The sequence below is a fragment of the Convolutriloba macropyga genome, chromosome 10, assembly GCF_964194025.1.
Source record: "Convolutriloba macropyga chromosome 10, txConMacr16.3, whole genome shotgun sequence".
NCBI lineage: Eukaryota > Metazoa > Xenacoelomorpha > Acoela > Convolutidae > Convolutriloba > Convolutriloba macropyga.
Window position 1 is genome coordinate 21,192,656 of NC_134477.1, and position 19,416 is coordinate 21,212,071.

At 36.7% G+C, this 19,416-nt stretch overlaps 2 protein-coding genes across 2 annotated transcripts; both read right to left on the reverse strand.

Moving 5' to 3' along the window:
- Positions 1–1,521: 1,521 nt before the first annotated feature.
- LOC142348820 (transmembrane protein 19-like) lies at positions 1,522–13,317 on the reverse strand. Its single transcript, XM_075400344.1, has 5 exons — positions 12,083–13,317; positions 11,796–11,892; positions 11,200–11,251; positions 2,648–2,813; positions 1,522–1,982 (listed from the first exon to the last, which is right to left on the reverse strand). The coding sequence occupies exons 1-5, from the start codon at positions 12,404–12,406 to the stop codon at positions 1,635–1,637; spliced, it is 987 nt and encodes a 328-aa protein (XP_075256459.1). The 5' UTR covers positions 12,407–13,317; the 3' UTR covers positions 1,522–1,634.
- Positions 13,318–16,920: 3,603 nt separating this feature from the next.
- Positions 16,921–18,773, reverse strand: LOC142347956 (uncharacterized). Its single transcript, XM_075399122.1, has 2 exons — positions 18,650–18,773; positions 16,921–18,203 (listed from the first exon to the last, which is right to left on the reverse strand). Exons 1-2 carry the CDS (start codon positions 18,771–18,773, stop codon positions 16,921–16,923), a joined length of 1,407 nt encoding a protein of 468 aa, XP_075255237.1.
- Positions 18,774–19,416: the final 643 nt, after the last annotated feature.

The window sequence follows — 19,416 nt, forward strand, 5'->3', positions numbered from 1 at the left end:
AGATCAATTATCAACGAGAATAAGCTGCTAGATAAAAATTTACACCAAAAAGCACTGTATACCTTTCTTTAAAAGGAAATGAGGTTTGAGTACCGAAGAAAGAATGTAGAGATAAAAATCTTCAATTGAATTTCTCAATACACAATAGAATACGAACAACTAAAAAACTAATGAGCACTCTTAACAATGCTATGAAGGAATGGAGTCACAAATAAGAATTATTGCAGGCAATGCTCAAAAAGTCAACGCCATTATTGAAAAATAATGTGGTCAGTCATAAAGGCATAGACTCTATACAACATTCCCCCAAGAGATTGAACTACGTCTCATTAGAATACCACTGAGACCCCACATTAATGGGACTTGGTGACAAGGCAATAAAAAGCGTTAGGCACCTTCAAAACTCAAAAAGTCACAATTTTCTTTCCGTTAAAAACATTTTCTGCCGGTAAGCAACGCCACGAAAATAAATTATGAACGAATATCGCCTTTTGATAGCAGTCTTGAAATATCAAGCAAGAACGAACGTGAAAACAGGGGTCAAGTTGGTGTTCGCGATTAACACATTCGAAAACCAAAAACTCTATTTTAGGCTTCAGATTTGACAGCGCAGTCTCGTTTGCGCTCCTTTTGATGCTTCTTTGTGTCCGAAATAACCATTCGAATTTGATTTTAAATTGACTTCAAAAACAATCAAAACGTATAACCACATTTTGCGAAAAAGGCAGCGCACCAATATAATTCAGATATTTCTCATTCTTTCTAATTATATTTTTGAATAGTTTAAAAAATGGGGCCAATTGAGTTCAGCTGCTTGAAATTGTGAGTGAGAGACCATTTTGGATCAAGCAAAACTCTCAAGTCAATTGACAGGTTAGAAACGCTCAAGACACACGACAACAGTACTTGCTGCAAATTTTATTCGAAAGCAATTAATAAAAAAAGGAAACACTGAATTGCCTGGGTGCTTTCAGTCTTATATGTAGTTCCAGGCAGTGTATTTTACTAGTTTTAAAGAAGCAGAATAAATAACACAATTATTTCGAAAGGAGACATTGCACGTTCACAACCGTGAATGATAAAACAGACATTAAAACATTAATTATAATTATTACAATGAGTAAACAAACCAAATTTATTTATTGGGTCCATGGAAACTCATGAAAACTCGAAGTCACGCCATGAGAACTTGGCGTTCATGCCATTAAATATTCGACTTTTTTTTGCTTAATACTGTAAACTGCTGTCAAATAACGAGCAAGTTACTGCGGACGGGGCCATTAATACCACGAGAACATCAATATACAAAGTAACTCAATGAGAAGTCCATTGGATCGGACAACATTTACCCGAAAAAGACCGACATGGCCAATGTCAGTTCTACCTATTTGTTTGAGGCATTTAAAAAAATGGGTGAACAATATGGGGACTTAAAAATGTCCTAGCTATATAGCAAGTGCGCAACAGGCACCTGAACCCGAAAATAATGCCAAATTTGTTAAATGCAACCTGCATCAGCGATTTTTGATTAATTGAAACGTCAGGTTAAATTATTTGCCAGAAAAAATTAGAATACAGAAGTATATAGAAATACAAATTGATACACTTCATAGTTTTGATAAAATTTATAAATTTCAGTTATTGTGGAATTCGAATAAACGTAGGAAAATGGCCAACTTTGGCATCACAATAACCGAAGTAACCAACGACGTCACAAAATTCACTCCATTGTTGCTCAGTATCGGCATTCCCGAAATATGTACTGTATGTAAACTCGGCTGATTTTCAACTTTCATGGTACGTTGGTCGATACCGCTGTACTGGAACAGTGCACCCATAGCAGAGTCAATAGCTGATCCCAAAAATCCTGAGAGAGTAGAGAATATGATTATGTCCAGGGCTGTCGGAAAGTTCCAGAAAGAGGGTCCAAGGGTTATCAAGGCACAGATTCCAACAAAAAGTCCGCCAAGAGCTGAGCCCAACTGAAATTAACAAAAACATTTAATTAACTATAAGAAATGCCTCATAGAAAATGCCCATGACCCTCTTCTATTAGTAACTGCATGGTGCAAATTCTTAGAATTTAAAATGCCACGAGAAGCTTCGAAAAGATCAGAAGACTTATCCGTCACCTGCATAAAATTATTAAGCGTTAATTGTTCACAAGTTTGATTCTGTTGTACGCGCTTTTTAGTAATCAAAGGGTTCATTTCTTACCCACAAAGCACAATCACTATTTCAGCCCAAAGCTACCCAAAATTTAAAAGAAAAAGAAACCGTACTTTGAGGAATTTCATTCCACCATGTTCGATAAAATAATGCTACAATAATAATTTTGCTGTTAAAATTATATTGGATAATACCCTTGAATGTATTTTTCTTCCCACTTAAAATTTTTGAAATGATTGGAAAGTGTAAAAATCAGTCGTTCGAATAAAAAAAACTTAGTTAGCAACCAACTTAGTTAGCGCCATTAGCTAGCAACCATAGCTGTTTTTCCTATCATATCAAATACTTTGTTTTCAAACAAGGGCAATTTGAAAGAGAAGGTCCATAAAGCTCGCTATCTATCGCTATTGTATCATTGTCAGTCGAGCAACTAAGTAAATTCTTTCTGTCTTTTTTTACACCAAAATAGTTAATTTACCAGTCCCACGATAGACACTGCCCCATTTGTCCCAGCCGGTACTCTCTTCAGATTGATAATAAGTCTGGGTGTTTCGCTACCCACAGCCGTGCCCACCTCAGATGCCCAGGTATCTCCACAAGAACAGCAGATGGCAGCCAATCCCATCAAGTAGAACATCGTGCAGCTAAAAGAAGCTTTATAATCTACATTTTCTAGGAGGCCGAAAGGCCACAAAAAGTGAGCCCAGTTTGTTATGTTTTCCGGTTCCTCATTTGACTTCTTCTTCATTATATTTCATAAGAAAGCCGTTAAAAATAATATTATGTTAGATTTTATTATCCTTATCCTCAATTGTTATAGCGGAGGTTTTCTTTGTTTTTAAGTATAACATCCTTATCCTCAAATGTTATAGCTGAGGTTTTCTTTGTTTTTAAGTATAATATGTAAACAAATGGCTCAAATTTTTATTGGCTCGAACATAAATATAGTTTGCCCCGATGTCGAAAAAAGCCCCAACACTAAGGTACAGATAAAATTGGTCTGTTTCCAATTCGGGAACTTTTCGTTCCTCCCTATTTGCGTGAAAACTGTTAAGTCACGGTGTTGCGAAAAAGATTTATCAAAATTTTGTAGAGTATAGCGCTGTTAACCTTAAGAGCAGTTATAATGCAGTCAGCTTACCTTCAATATGCTTGTTCCGTAATTTTAATTTTCTTGAAACCAACAACGCAAATTCATTAAAAATTTATGCAAATAAGTTTAGCAAATGACCTCTAAACTTTAGCACCGCGTTTAAATTCACCTATGAATCAAAGAACAGAGCCACCTGAGAACCCAAAGAACTCAAAACCAAAGAACAGAGCCACCTGTAAAAGGCACTTAGGTATCACTGGGTAAACTTATATTAGAAAATTTACAAAAAATTGCAAATTTTGCACTTTTATCATGCAAAATTTGATATTTTTTGTATTACTTTTGACTGTGCTTATACTTCATTCCGATTGGAACATCTCTTTATTGCCGAGGAATTTTCAGGGGAAAATCATTTTTAACTTGACGAAAACGGGGTTAACAATAAACCAATTTTTTTGCTTCACGCTTAGAAAAAGCAGATTAAAACAAAGTGGGACCTAACTTTGAACAGTCATGTCAAAGCGTTTAATGTCATTTTAGCTTAAAAATTCATTAAGCATCTGTCCGTTGATGCATTTTTTTTCATCTTTCTCTATTTAGATCGTACGATCTACGTGGAAAAAAACTAAGCAAAACACATTTTGGTTTCAGAAGCCATTATTTTAATACAGACGCACTTCTTTATACTGTTGAAAACATTAGTTTACAGACAGATAAAAAATAATTTTGTTGCATCTTTTGTTCCTAAATTTATCGAAAGCTTTATCGAAACCGATTTTTTGCTTTTCGGCCGAACCCTATACCCCCTAACTTGTCATAAAGAATTTGTTTGCTGTTGGAGGCAAGTTAAGGGGTATAGGGTTCGGCCGAAAAGCAAAAAATCGGTTCGGGGTATAGGGTTCGGCCGATTATTGTTCGTCAAACAATAAAAATTGAGTCAGCGAGTACGTCGTAATTCATTTGAAACAAGACTGGATTCATTTGAAACAAGGGGTACCTCAGGGCACAAAACTTGGACCATTACAATCTCTAATCTACGCTAATGATGCCCAGCTTTACATTCGAGAGAATTGCAGAATAGTTCAGCATGCAGTAGACTTTTATTTTTGGCAGCAGTTCTAATTTAGACGTAGCCAAGAACAACTTAGGATCAGCAGCGAAAATTTTGGAAAAGTTTTTTTGGTCAAATTAAACTGAACTAAATGTCACCAAAACTGAAATCATGATCTTTTGTAAACCATCTCAAAGAAAAATTTTATCAAACCAACAAATAACTGTTGGCAACACAGCTCTCAAGGAGGCAACAGCCGTTAAAAACCTAGGTGTTAAATTTGATAGAATCTTCAAAGTTCAAGAGGAAGTCAAAAACATTCTTGATAAAATGACAGATGCTATTAGAACACTTTCAGTCATTGCTCAAAAGCTACCTCTTATGACTAGATCGACATTGCTGGAATGCATTGTCATTTCATATCTAAACCATTCAGCTTCTCTTTTTACATGACTGAGCGAAAAAAAGTATTCAATTCTCGAAAAACAACTTAATTGGGGATAACGAACTTGCATACGAATTGACGACCGATCATTTATAAACTGAAGCACAAGATATAACCAGTAAAGCTAAGACTCAGAAAGTTGGGCTTAAAATAGCTGAAAAAATTTTCTAAATAAGCAGCTGCCTGCCTTTCGCTCTTCAGCACTCACACACTTGAAGATTGGGCTCGATAAAAGAACACAAACTCTCAATTGGTCTGAATGTACAAATCACGTGTTGTGTTTGTTTTTAAAGATTTTGTGGCGTGATAGCCGAGAGGTATAGTGTGTGATTGACACACCAGTTATCGATAATTCCATCCCCTGCTTCGGTGAAACTCTGTGTGAAGATGAACTCTGACTTAACCATGGTTTTAGGTAGACCATTGCCTGCAATGATGGTACCACGACAAGTTGCAGACGCAGAGGTGGCCAATGTCACCAAAAAAGCATTCATGCTCATAAAATGAACAGTCTGAAATGTAGGCAATAATAGAAAAGAGCAGCTGAGAAAACGCTACTAATGATTCAATGCAGAATAAAAACCTATAAGCCATTCTTTGATCTTTTTAATCTTTAGAAACACAAACAAAAAGAAGGAAAAACTTTCAAGATCTGTCATAATTGATTAACTGTTCATGATATTGAGAATCAAGAAAATTCTGAAAATTGAGTTTTAAAAACAAATAAAACTTTGATGTTTCGAACATGAAAACACAAAAATGAACAGCATGACAGAAAGGCAAAATTGACCGCAAAGCTTCCAAAAATAAAACAATGCTTGTTTCTGAAACAACTTGTTTTGCAACATCGATTTGAGAAAGTCAGATAAAAAAGTTTTTCAGTTTAATTATTTAAAACATTGGCTTGTTTATGTTCAACTTTAAACTTTGTTGAAGCCACAGTTCAAGACTGTGTTGAGACGCATTATCCACACAAATGGCTAACATAAAGCTCGGAATTTTATAATTGAAAGAATATGGATGTTATTTGAACGTCGTCTTTTTGAAGATCTGATCACACATTTTTATTTTTGTTTAGAAATTAGAAGTTAAAATTAATCTTTTAGCGTGAACTTAGTCCAGCGGCTGCAAAATAGGTACCAAGAAACGAGTAACTTTATGACATCAAAAGCTACTCTCACTTGAGAAAAAAACAATTTTCCCATGATTTTTTTGCTAGGTTTGGTATTTTCAAATGTTTTGTTTTCTGTCTGGTTTCATCACGACTGTGATCACAAATGCAAATGCATGTCGTCAATTCGTAACTAAAATGCGTTAGTCAATTAATGCAATTATAATAGTAATTTTGACACTGACTCACTTTGATTCGGTAGAAGATTTTTTGAGTGTGCCCTTATTAATGGTTCTTTCTGGTGTTCGGTCTGAGCATTATTATTATTATTGAACTATTTTATCTGATTTTCACAAAAACCTAGTTTCAACAATTTATGGATTTCAATGAAAAACATCAATATCTTAGACACCACTGGCTCATCAAAAAAATTGTTCAATTTCAGAATTTCTTGCGGATCTGTTGTTTCCTATTTTAAAGTTACGTTGTCACATTTTTGCAAAATGTGTTATGTAAGAATGATGCAATATTTCAATCAGTTGACGCAACAGTTTTGCATCTCCTTTATACTGCCAACAACATTCGATCAAAAACCGAGCTATCATAATTTTCTCAAAAGCCATGAATTTCAAAAGTTCTCAGCTCTTGTATTGTTTTGCATTTCATCTTGAAGCGGGATATTTGACATACTTCTACTGATCTCTCTTAAAAGTACAATCTGATGTTGAAACTTTTTTGTTATATCAATACCGGTTTTGGCAACTTTATTACACATTTACCTGAATTTTTTTGAAATGAAACTTTTGATTATGGCAGCGCAGCATATTCTATTCTTTTTTGTCACTTAGTCCCAAAATAGATTAATTACTGGAAATTTTAGCATTCAAATTGTATATCTTATATTCTGTTGAATGAACTTAAGATAGCGATTGTCTTCTTAAAAAGTCTGAAATCTTTCTACAAAAATCTCATTGGGCTTGCTATTTTCCCCTCATTTCTTGATATAACAATTAATTTTTCTTTACCTATTTTACTAGCAACTAACGCGCACTTTCTTAGAGCAGCTTTGATTGATCGTTCTTCTAACACTCTTTACGTTCAAAATTAAAAATGAAAATCAAAAGTTTCTTGGCAATCAAGTCAGTCACAAAAACCGGCCTCCGAATCGCTCATTTCAATTCGTTAGAGTTCAGGTCTTGTGCCGGTGTTTTTGCCTCAAACACTTTTTTCTTTTGAATTGTGCCTCTTCAACAACTGGAATCAGTTTCACTTTACCAGCTACTTTTTCTTTAACTGTAAACAATGCAATTAAAAACAGCAAAACTGACCAAAAACGAAAGTGAAGAGTTTTGACATTTCCTTTTTGAGGAGGTAAGTCTCGCGAAAGATTGCAGTAATTAAGACAGAAGTAATAGTTTAATTAAGACAGAGGTACCACGACAAGTTGCAGACGCAGAGGTGGCCAATGTCACCAAAAAAGCATTCATGCTCATAAAATGAACAGTCTGAAATGTAGGCAATAATAAAAAAGAGCAGCTGAGAAAACGCTACTGTTGATTCAATGCAGAATAAAAACCTAGTGCTGCGACTACGCAGAAACAAATTTACTGTTCACACTTTTGAATACTGTTGCAAGCCCCACTTTTTGATCAGACAAAATTCAGAAGGACAACAGTTGTTTTGCCTGACAGTGTCACTATCTACAATTGAAACTATAAAACAAGGTGCTTTTTGTGAATAAATTTTTGAGAAAACTGGGCTATTTTACTAGCAACTAACGCGCACTTTCTTAGAGCAACTTTGATTGATCGTTCTTCTAACACTCTTTACGTTCAAAATTAAAAATGAAAATCAAAAGTTTCTTGGCAGCAGGTCAGTCACAAAAACCGGCCTCCGGATCGCTCATTTCAATTCGTTAGAGTTCAGGTCTTGTGCCGGTATTTTTGCCTCAAACACTTTTTTTCTTTTGAATTGTGCCTCTTCAACAACTGGAATCAGTTTCACTTTACCAGCTACTTTTTCCTTAACTGTAATCAATGCAATTAAAAAAGCAAAACTGACCAAAAACAAAAGTGAAGAGTTTTGGCATTTCCTTTTTGAGGAGGTAAGTCTCGCGAAAGATTGCAGTAATTAAGACAGAAGTAATAGTTTCGGTGTACAATAATGCTGCTGCTTGGAAAATTATAGATTCAATTAGGCTATAGTGGAAAATTTTTGCATAATGCAAAACAAAAGCCTGCACTTCTTTTTTCTTTTCTTGGGTTTTGGTATGCTCATGAAGTGAAAGTTTGAAAAATAAAAAATACTTAAATTATTGGAACTGGTATCCAAAATTGCGATTGTTTTCAAATAAAATGTTTTGAAAAAAAAATTCAAACAACATTGTCAAAATGGTTCAAACAAGATTGTCAAAAATTTTTAGCATTAAAACAGGAGTGAATCTCAGTCTCAACTTTTGACTCTTTTGAATTGCCTGCATCAATTTCTAGGTCACTATCAATTTCCCTTTATTCAGAAAACAATAATTGTTCTTTTTTTCTACAAAGGCACTTAGTTCTGCGAATTTTAAGCTCCTTTGTTGTTTTTATTTCGTCTTGCAGCCAGTTGCTTAACAAATCACTAGTGGCCTCTATGAAATCTATTTATCTGTGTCTGTGTCATCTTCTGTTTAAACTTTTATGGTATGTAGCTAGCGTCCCTAATAACTTTGGTACATATTTAATCAGAATATAATAAAAACTCTTCAGTTTTTTAGTTCTTTTGAAAAATTTTTGTCATAATTGTTACTCTGTCAAAACGAGATTAGTTGTGAATTTTTGCTGTATATGTCTTTAAATTTTCGTGTTGAATGGTATGAAAATGTAGTTGTCTTTTATATAGTTTTGAGGATTTTTTTCAAAAATCTTGCTGTGCTTCCCACATGTCAAGTTCCCAGAGTCACTTGGTCTTTACCTGTTCTATAAGCTTCTATTGAATACCTTTTTAGGTTGGTTACCTTTATCTTTTTCGAAACAAAATTTTCAATGAATTTGAAAACGCCGGAGCTGCATTAGGCAATGTTTTTCTCTAAAAATTTTAATGCAATGTACGTGCAATGTACCGTTTTTCTCTAAAAACTTTAATGTTCTTTGTCAACAATTTTCTCAGTAATCGAATCCACCTGACCACCGATTCTATATTTTGGCAGTTCCTTGCAATGTAATTCAGGACTTGTGCTGCTATTTTCTTTTACCCAACTCTTGCAGTTCCATCAGTAATTTGCATAGATATTAGTTCAATTTTTACCGGACAGTTTTCCCCTCATTCACACATTTAAAAATTTTGTGCTCAAAAAAACAATTGCAATTTAGTAACTTTTTTAGGGCCCAAAAATCTCAACCGAAAAAGTTAAGACGTATGAAGTAATTTCTCCAGTTATTATTGTCTAAGAGAAAGCATGAAAATATTACATTTTTCCCTTGAACTTTGGGATCTACAGCCAAACATGCTAATGTTTTTGGCCAAAATTAACTGCGTGTCGACAGCAGAGAATGCCAAAAACCATTAGCAAAAAATCGGGAGTCAATATGAATTTACAAGATTTGGTACCATTTTTTTACGGAGGTTATCTTTAAATGTACAAACAAAAAGCAGATTTGAAGTGAAAGTGGCGTGTTATGGTCAAAACAAAACTCTTGACAAATTAAAAAATATAGCTGTAGATTGCCACAAAATTGCCGCAACAGCTTTGTAGATCTGCAGTAGCTGAGATGTTAAATTAACTTCTGTTTAACTCAATACTGCTTCTATTAGCTACCCTCAAATACCCACCCCAAGTAACACACTCCTTTGACCTTAGCTCTTTGAATCGAAGTAAAGAACAGTGAAATCCAGAGTGAGGAAGTCATTTTTGAAAGTGAAGTAAGTGACGGGTGACCACAAATTTTATCACGCGAATGAACAAAACTCTTCACTTAGAGTGAAAAATGACATCACGTACGCAATTCAGTTGAAGTTGAGTGAACGATTGAAAAAAAAGCAGATTTGACGTGATCATGACGTCAACAAAAATCCTGTAGACGAAATAAAAAACCAAAGAGGGCCAAAAATAGCTCGCTACCTTAGCAAATAAAAAACTCCTTCAGAGTTGTAGGTTAATCAATCACTTGTTTCATTTATACTCAGAAACCCTTTCCATGCTGCTTTTTTTTAAAACATCAGCTAAAAACGGTTGCCATTTTGTGCTGAGGTAAAACTTTCTGCTATAAAATTTAAGATATGGTGACATGATGCCCTTTCATGCTAAGAAATCCTCTCCATGCCCTTTCTATCTTCAGATATGCCCTTTCTATACTCAGAAACCCTTTCCATGCTGCTTTTTTAAAACATCAGCTAAAAACGGTTGCCATTTAGTGCAGGACAAAATTTAAGATATAGCGACATGCTGTAGTATAGTTTCGTATGCAAATCTATCAAATGCGAATGTGGGAACATTCTGTGCTACGCACAGAAACATGCGAGCCTTCGTGTTGATATTTTCTATTTACTGGCCGTTGAAGTCAGCTTCTGGAAGCTGAATTGTTCAGCAACATCATTGAGAAGTCCATATACTAGTAGCAGAATTTCAGGTTCTAACTGCAAAGATTATTGCAAGAACGTCAAATTATTTTTTTTCAAGATAGTTTGAAATGCCTCTTTCTGCTTTAAAGAGCTGCCTATTGGTTCAGCAAAAAATCCTTTGTAAAATTGGAAAAATTGATCGAAAATAATCTGGGAAACAGCAAAAAAATCATGTCGAGTTTCAAAGTTAGCTTCTGTGAAGGGTGTTAATACTCTTTTCCCAGATTTTGACTGGTCGGCGTTTCTGATTTTCCACATGTGAAGTTTCCAACAAACAAAAGAGAACTCAGGCGAACAAGTGGAAATATTCCTGAGTGTACTGGATTAATGACAACTTATCGTTCATACGTTCTGCAAAATCGGGAAACTTTCTAGATCATATTTCATAAAATTATGATTTTGCCCAAAAGGATGAGCGAGCTGTAAGAAAGCATCTGTCTTTCGATTTAAAAGTCTTTCGTAACTAAAGTCTTTATTTCTCATTTGGTAGAAGCTTCCACATTTCCGGTGCATGCAAGCCTTAAGGAGACAACAATGACAAATGGATGGAGACGAAACATGGAGACGGTTAAAAGACTAACATGGCGACGGTTAAAAGACAATCTGCATTTGAGAGCAAGTGTACAGAATTGTTCAGCTATTATGAAGGTCAACATATATGCAACGCCTAAGAATTGACAACCTCGTCTAAGGAAAAGCCAAAAGTGGCGGTAAAAGAATTTTGCACCTACTTGTACTGAGAAAGAACGCTCAATTCACGAAGTTGCATTCGACACTCGTACGCTGAAACAAGCATCTCATCGTGTAAAACATTACAGATGTTAGCCAAAATAATAATTTAAGAAACTAAACTAAGCTAAGGTTAAACATGGCACACTGCAATTGTAGGATTTTGAAAATTCCCAATAATGTACATGAGATTTCTCTATCTATTTTAACTTAAACAAATTATTCCGAAAACCAATTTGAAATACAAAATTAAGAAAGTCCCCTTCCCAACACTGGGTGAATAATAGCTGGTCCGGGGCACTCCCAGCACCATGTCTTCATAAAACATTTCGCCTTGTTCAAATCTATAATTAAACTGAAAATATTACACACAAACATCAGTTGAGAAAAATGTAAACAAAAGATAGACAACTCTTGAAAACAAAGAACTGATTCTTGTCCTTATATGCTAAATATGAAAAATATAGTGAGACCTATTTTATCAAGCAAGAAACCGTCAAATGATGTCGGAAGAAACCGTTAATTGATGTCGAACATTATATTGTGATTGAAGCTAAATGTGTTATTCTACTTTATGGAAAAATAATGAGTTGTTTACCAAATAGGAGGCAAGATATGTGAACAATAGCACCATTGCATAGCACCTGATAACTGTCACGGCAGCCGCTCAAGGAGTAGTCCGCCAGCTGCTTGGCCTGAAATATAACTAACAACACAATCGAATTCGGAAGTTAGACCATTTGAAGCCTGTAGTCAGGCCACAATTTTTGTCTACTTGCTCAGTAAAGTTGCTCAAATTAAACTCTGATTTAAAATGAACCCTCATAGCGTTAGGTCTTTGATTTTCATTTTGAAATTAAAATTAGAGCTGGAATCGTTGTTTACCTTTCTTTGGCTTTTCCATTTAGTAAATAAATTGCTGGAATAAAAGAATGCCATCAAAGCGCAAAATAAAGAAAAACTGGTTAGAAATGTGGTAAACCCGATGAAATAAGCAAATGAAGCGCCAAGGAAATCCAACTTGTTCTTTCTGAAAGATCGCCACGCAATAAGTAGTGGGATTGTTGATGCACCGAATAGATGAAATGGATGAATAATGAGAGATCCGTGCTCAGGTCCCATTATTATCAGATGCGATAGCCAGGTCATGCTGAGCACGAAAAGAAACAAGATGACAAAAATCAACATAACTAGCTCTATCTGAAACATAACAGTCACTCAAAGAAATTGTTTCAGGAAGCTTTGAGAAGCTCACGCTGGTTACTAATTATAAAGATAGGCAGCATAAAACAATTAACAGCTACCGAAAACTGCACTTTTCAATTATAAAGATTGATGACCGGCAATACTTAATTAACAGGTGTCACATATATGTACACATTTATACAAAGTAAATACAATTCAGCGATATGTTGAAAAAATAGTCCGTGTAAATGCTTCGCTTCAAAACCAATGTATTCAAAACAATACAAATTGAACGTTATAACAGTAAAAACAAATGCATAGAGATTGTTAAACTGAAGTTAAATTTCAAGCGCATGGACCACTAAGCGTAAAAATTACGTCACTTTAACAAAGCTAGTGAATAATAGCCGTTCGGTCATGCATGTAGTCATTCAGTCTGCACATGCAATAATATGGAATGTGGCAAGTTAGGTTTCTCGAATTTCATCGCGTGTTGGCGCCCTTCAATTGCTATTTTGAAGCCTCCAGAGGAGCTGATTATTAATCTCTGCAATCCAAATGCATATGGAAAAAAAACAGGAAATCAAGTCCATTGATTGATTTCAGACATCAATTAAATGAAACAAATGATGACTGAAACAATTTGATGCTACTGAGCCTATAATATGTTTCATCTCTGTGAACTTTTGAGACCAAAAACCTTGAAGTGTACCGATTGTTGTTGTGTTCTAGAATGCTAGTTCCCATGCTGCTAAATTTTCGTACCAAAACTCGAATATAACCTGGTCGATAATTCTTAGGATTCAGATGAAAATGTTAAATGTAAAAGAAAAAGAAACCAATTTGTGTAAATATTAAAGTCGAACAACACGAGAGATATGAGCTTTCGTATGACGCGGAAGATAATTCCAAGTTTCATAAAAGCTAGGAAACCAGCGAATTGGAATAATTGATTGCAATTAAATTGGCTGCAAAAAGGAAAGCAAACAATTTTTTTTTCGTTTTGGTCTTCTTCACCCTAATAAAAAAAGGAAAATGGGGTATGGTCCACCCAAAGAATCAATTAAAATTGTGTTTCGAAACAATTAATTAATTGGCAGAATGCCAACTCTTTAAGGCAACAATAAACCTTATTTTAGAGTACAAAACGTACTATAGTTTAAGTTTCATGAATCCATTCTCGCTTCTTCGTGATCCAGGGAAAAAGCAAATTAACCGAGATAATGTTGAGCCTACTTCATTTCTTTAAAATAATAACAAAAGGCCAATTAAAAGAATGCACCTCCATTTATAGGATAGTCAATTAACTCGGGGCGGCAAGTTGACTCCTATAAATAATTATAAATTCTGACAGTAGTCAACATCTATTTAGCATTGACTTTAGCTCAAAAGAAGAAAAAGCGAGTAGAAAAATCATAAATATACTCGTTGACTGAATTAAAAAGCACCACAGGTGCAAAGCTCTGCGCTCCTATAATAGAAGTCTCCCCTCATTAACAATTGCTCCAATCGAAGCGTCAACGGTCTTGCATGACCTGAACGTGCAAGATCCGCGGATGCAAATGATGAGCTCTACAATACAGCGATGCATAACCTCGTCAGTTTGTATGTGATGTCCGGGCAGAACTCCTCCATTTTCGCGCTTAGCTTCCCTGCTGTTTTAAAACATATCTCTAGTCTAATCATTTGTTAATTTGTTAAAAGAGCACGTCTAAGTTTCACATTGTTGGACAAAAGAGTCAAGTTTTTGTTGCAATTTTGGCGGTTTTTGAATCATCTTGAAAGTTGCAATAACATTGGCAACATGCTGCAAGGGCACAAAGGGGGCATCAAGGGTTTTCGGAGGCATCAATTGATTGAAGTCTTTTCTCACCTTCTTTGAAATTGGCTCTGAAACTGTAGGCTGAAATGTTGTCAATATGGTCAGTACATCAATTTGTGGGAAAGGGGTAACTCACGTTGCCTAAAACCGGAGCGAGAAAAATCTAAAAAAAACTACGGAGAAAAAACGCGTGCGAGACCGTAAACGGGGCGAACGAACGTGCCGTAAGCCGTTTTTACCTTTACGACTCGTGTTTCTACATCTCGTCCTGGCGTTGTCTCCATGACTCTTCCCAGTGGCCAAATGCCTCTTGGTGTTTGGTCTTTCAACACCCAAACGATGTCGTCCACTTTGAGAGGTCGATCGTTGCTGTTTGACCATTTCGACCGTCGGCTAAGCGTTGGCAGATACTCTTTCACTAAGCGTCGCCATATATGGTTCATCAGCTTCTGCGTGTTTTTCCATGTCTTCAAGCTTGCAGGTTGCTGGTCTCCAAATTGTCCTGGTGGCAAGCTATTGAAGGGACGCTGGATAAGAAAGTGGTTTGGAGTCAAAGGTTCCTCGTTGTCAGGCTGCTCAGCAACGTTAGTCAGTGGTCTGGAGTTGAGGATTGATTCGGTTTCCACCATAATTGTTAGGAAAGTGTCAAAAGAGAGTCTTCTGGATCCTAGAATGAGGAGGACCGTTCTTTTGGCGCTCTGGATCAAACGCTCCCAGACACCGCCAAAATGAGGGCCGTATGGGGGATTGAATTTCCACGTTGTATTGGCTACTGCTAAAGCTTTGTAGATTCTGTCATTGTCCAAGGCTTTAACAGTTTTCTTCAGTTCTTCAGAAGTGCCAACGAAAGTTTTCCCGTTGTCGCTGTAGAGAAGTTGGAGCTGGCAACGACGACTGCAAAATCTTCTGAAGGCATTGAGAAACGTATCTGTATTGAGGTCTGGACACGTTTCTAAGTGAACTGCTCGCGTCACCATGCATGTAAAAATTAGACCATAATTTTTTTCTAAAATGCCTTTGGAATCTTCGATGTAGAAGGGTCCAAAGAAATCTACACCAGAATTAGCAAAGGTGAACTGTGTTTTTGCTGTTGGAAAACGGAAACTAGGTAATGGTGCCATAATTGGTTGAATGTTTTTCGTGTCAAAGCGTCGACATAAGAAACAATGAAACCGTACGCTTGCTAATGCTTTCCGAAGGCCGATCACATGTTAACGTTGTTGAATGAATGCTTTTGTTGGTTCTGTGGACTGGTGAATACATATTTGATGGTCATGTTCCAAGTACAAACGAACGATTTTGTCCTTGGCGTTGAAAATTATTGGACGTTTTTCAAAATCCAGTTGTGTTGGTGCATACTGCAATCGACCACAAGATCTGAGTAATCCGTCCTCATCCAACAGCGGGTTTAAGGATCGTATTTTGCACTTAGAATCTAGTTTGATTCCACGTTGTAAGGAATTAACGGTCGATTGGAAAAAACTGTCCTGAGATAATTTCAAGGGATAATTTCTTGATAAATGAATGTCTTCAGTTGTGTAATGGTGATTGTTCGTTCGCATTTTCTTTGCACGATTAATTAGGTTGAAAACTGTTGCAATTGTCAGAAGAAGTTTGTTCCATGTTGAGAATTTACTCGGATCGAATATAGGTTTAATTGTCTTGGGACTTCTCGTGACTGCCGCACATGTTGCGCATGGTTTGTTTATTTCATTCCAGGTCGACTCGCTTTGGCAAAGAAATTGGGGTGGATCTAACCACTTCTGCTGAATTTCGTTTGTCTCAAGTCCGCGAGTTCCGTGATCGGCGGGATTGAGATAAGTTGAGATGTGATGCCATTGCTGGGGTGAAGAACTTTTATGAATTTCTCGCAATCTGTTTGACACAAAAACGTTTTGCTTCTTCTTTGAGGCTATCCAGTCCAAAACTGATTGACTGTCGGACCAGAGAACAATTTGGTCGAATGTCAGTGTCATTTCTCTTTGGATCAGTTGTAGAAGGCGCACTCCTATAACAGCGGCTTCTAGTTCCATTTTTAGCACACTTATTTGTTTAATGGGAGCAACTTTGCATTTTCCCATGAGAAAGCATGCTTGTGGCGGAGTAGTTTGACTATTGGTTGTACGGAGGTAAGCAACGGCTGCCATAGCTGCCATTGAGGCATCCACAAATATATGAAGTTGGCTGCTTGTGATTTTACTGAAATTGTGAACAGTTCTTGGTATTCGGATTTCGGGCATGGCAAAGTAGCTGTTTAGAACTTTCTGGAGATAATGGTGTAGTTCATGTGGTATCAAATCATCCCATTTTCTTCCAAGTTACCAAATCTGCTGCAAAACCATTTTGATTTTAATTGTCAGGGGAGACAACAGACCGAAGGGATCGAAGATTGAAGATACCAAACTGAATATTTTCATTTGTGTGTACACTGTTGCATCTTTAGGAAATTGTTGTAGGGGAAACGTGACAAAATTGTCAGTTGTTATCCTCCATTTTTGACCAAGGACTCTTATGATCTCTTTTGTTTCGTCTTTGTTGTTAGAAAAGATTTCAGCGAGTACATCTGGTTCGTTCGAAACAAATTTTGTCAACCTGAAGCCACCATTTTTCAGGCATCTTTTTGTCTGTGATATGACTTCTTTGGATTCTGAAATTGTTGGTAGTGACTGGATGTAGTCATCCATATAATAGTGATGTTCAATAGCGTTCAAGGCGTTCAAGGTGGAAATTCACTTTTGTTGTCTTCTGCACATTTATTGAGCACATAAATTGCGCAAAATGGTGAACATGTTGCGCCAAAGATTAATCTAGTGAATTGGAATTGTTGAATGGAGTTGTCTATCATCCAAAGGAAACGAAGAGCAGACTGGTCTTCTTGTCTCACGGCAATCTGCATAAACATTCCGTCGATGTATGACAAAACAGCAACCGGGTGTTCTCTGAATCTCAACAGCACTCCAACTAAGTTACTTAGCAAATCAGGACCAGTTAGAAGATTTGAGTTCAGTGATTCACCGCGGAATTTTGATGCTGCGTTGGCAACTCTTCTCATTTTTACGGGTTTGTTTGGATTAGTGACTGGTTGATGAGGTAAGTACCATATTGACTCTGGGGTTGGTGCTTGCATTTCGACTGGCTTGACAAAATTTTTATCCAAGTCTGTTTGGAGTGTCTGATTGTGCTTCTGATTGAGACCGGGATCGTTTTGTAGTCGTTTTTGTAGACTTTTTAGTTGACTGACTGCTGAGAAATAGTTATTCTGGAGTTTCTTTACAGGTTTCCAAGGAAGGCCAATCTGATATCTTTCACCGTTGTGACAGATTGAGTTTTCCATTGTTTGCACTGCTAATTGGTCTAGTGAGCTGCCTTCATTCTGTTCGGGTAATGTACCTTCAGCTTCTATTTTCCAGATTCTTTGAACCAATTCGTCCAATGGTTCTTCTTCGATGTCTTTCCGGCTGACATGGTCAATGAATGGTTGGCGAGGGGGCTTGTTTGCGTTCATTGTTTTAGGAGATAGCTCGTACTCTCCAGCGAGAGTCCAACCAAGCTTTGTTTTCACGCCGAATGGACGCTTTTTGCTACCTTGGATTACGTCGACTGGATATGTGAAGGCAAATGTATTGACACCAAGAAGGGCGCCTATTGCACAGTTGGCTATGTCAGGGAAATAATTGTGAATAAGTTTCTTAAAGGTGTCGCATAATTGATTGAGTTCAAGAACGTTAGCGGGTGATACATTGAGACATGGCGTGCTATAGGCTCTTGCAATGCTGAAGTGTTGATTGATTTTGTCATAAGGCGTTACTGTCACTCTTTCACTAATTTTGGACAGTGGCATTTCATGTTCAGTGTTTAGGTACTGCAGAGTTGTTGATGCTTGTGTTTCGCAGGGAAGCTCAAGAAAGCTAGTAACTTTATCCAGCAGGAAGGTGAATTGGCTTCCGGGGTCAGTCAAGGCGTAGGTATCAAACACTTTACTTCCGTTTACAAATGAAACTGGTATTATTTGTAGTTGTTCATACCATTCAGTAGGAGGAATTGTATTTCGGTTGATACAGAAGTTTTGGGTCGGATTCGAAGCATTCAAACGGGCGCGTTGAATATTTTGTTGCTGTGCATTGAATATATTGTCTTTTACCAGAATACGATTGACCGTATCTTGTCTGCTGGCTCTTTGTACTGCTGACAGTGTCAGTACTTTTGTTTTGATTTTGTTGTTGAAAGGATGGCTGTGTTTGGGGGCTTGCTAGATTTTGTGTCGGCTGATTGGGATTGCTTGTTGAGAAGGCAGCGGTGGGCCGCTTAACTTGTTTCGAAGGATCATGCAAATTTGTGTGGTGAAATCCTTTACATGTTTGGCATCGTTTTGTGGACGGACATGACTGCTTAAAATGTTGCTTAAACAGTTCGAGCAAAAATTGTTCTTTTTCACAATGTCATACCTTTGGTCTGGCGCACATTTCTGGTATTCAGGGCATGTTGCGAGTATGTGACTTCCTTTGCATTTCTCGCAAGACCTGTCTGACTGGTCAGCACCTTTACAAGGAGGAAAGAGTGGTTGACCATGCTGGTTTCCAGGGCGACTTGAGTGCAATGAATTCGGTTTCCAATTGTTTTGTGAAATATTAGAAAAGTGATTCATAGCATTGCTGTTCCTATTATCATTGTTGTTGTTAATTCTGCTAATGCTATTACTGTTTTGACCGAAACTGTTCCAATTATTAAACGGCTTATGAACATTTTCTCTGTTGATTTTGTCGTATACTTGGGCCTGTACTTCAAGCCACTTCTGAAAATAAGAGACGGTTGGTTGATTTCCAATTGATGTTAATGTATACCATGTCCATTTTTATCAGAATATTATGGGGAATTTTTTCTTTTGCCTTTTTCATCAATGTTGAACTTTGCAAGTCGGCTTTGAAGCCTAAATATTCAAAAGCTTGCACTAATCGTTTGAGAAAAGAAGCAAAAGATGCGAAACTCTGTTTGTTGTAGTCATTGTTCGAACGCCAGGCGTCCAGTTGATTGATGAAAGCATTCACAACAATGCTGGGATCTCCAAAGTGATCCATGAGCTCTTTCAAAGCAATCGCGTAGTAAGCTGGGTCACACAAGTAGGCTTGAATTTTTTCTTTGGCTTTTCCTACGACCGAGTTCTGTAAGTGTGTTATACGGCGTGTATCCGTAAGGCTAGTATTATTGTGAACTA

What these genes read in the sequence shown, in the direction of transcription:
- LOC142348820 (XM_075400344.1), bottom strand. Translation starts at nt 12,406, where the DNA reads ATGTTTCAGATAGAGCTAGTTATGTTGATTTTTGTCATCTTGTTTCTT. An exon ending in AATGGAAAAGCCAAAGAAAG is followed by an intron (nt 11,893 to 12,082) that starts GTAAACAACGAT and finishes GTTATATTTCAG; the next exon opens with GCCAAGCAGCTGGCGGACTA. An exon ending in CAGTGTCTATCGTGGGACTG is followed by an intron (nt 1,983 to 2,647) that starts GTAAATTAACTA and finishes TGTTAATTTCAG; the next exon opens with TTGGGCTCAGCTCTTGGCGG.
- LOC142347956 (XM_075399122.1), bottom strand. Translation starts at nt 18,773, where the DNA reads ATGGTCAACCACTCTTTCCTCCTTGTAAAGGTGCTGACCAGTCAGACA. An exon ending in AAATGTGCGCCAGACCAAAG is followed by an intron (nt 18,204 to 18,649) that starts GTATGACATTGT and finishes AAATAATACCAG; the next exon opens with TTTCATTTGTAAACGGAAGT.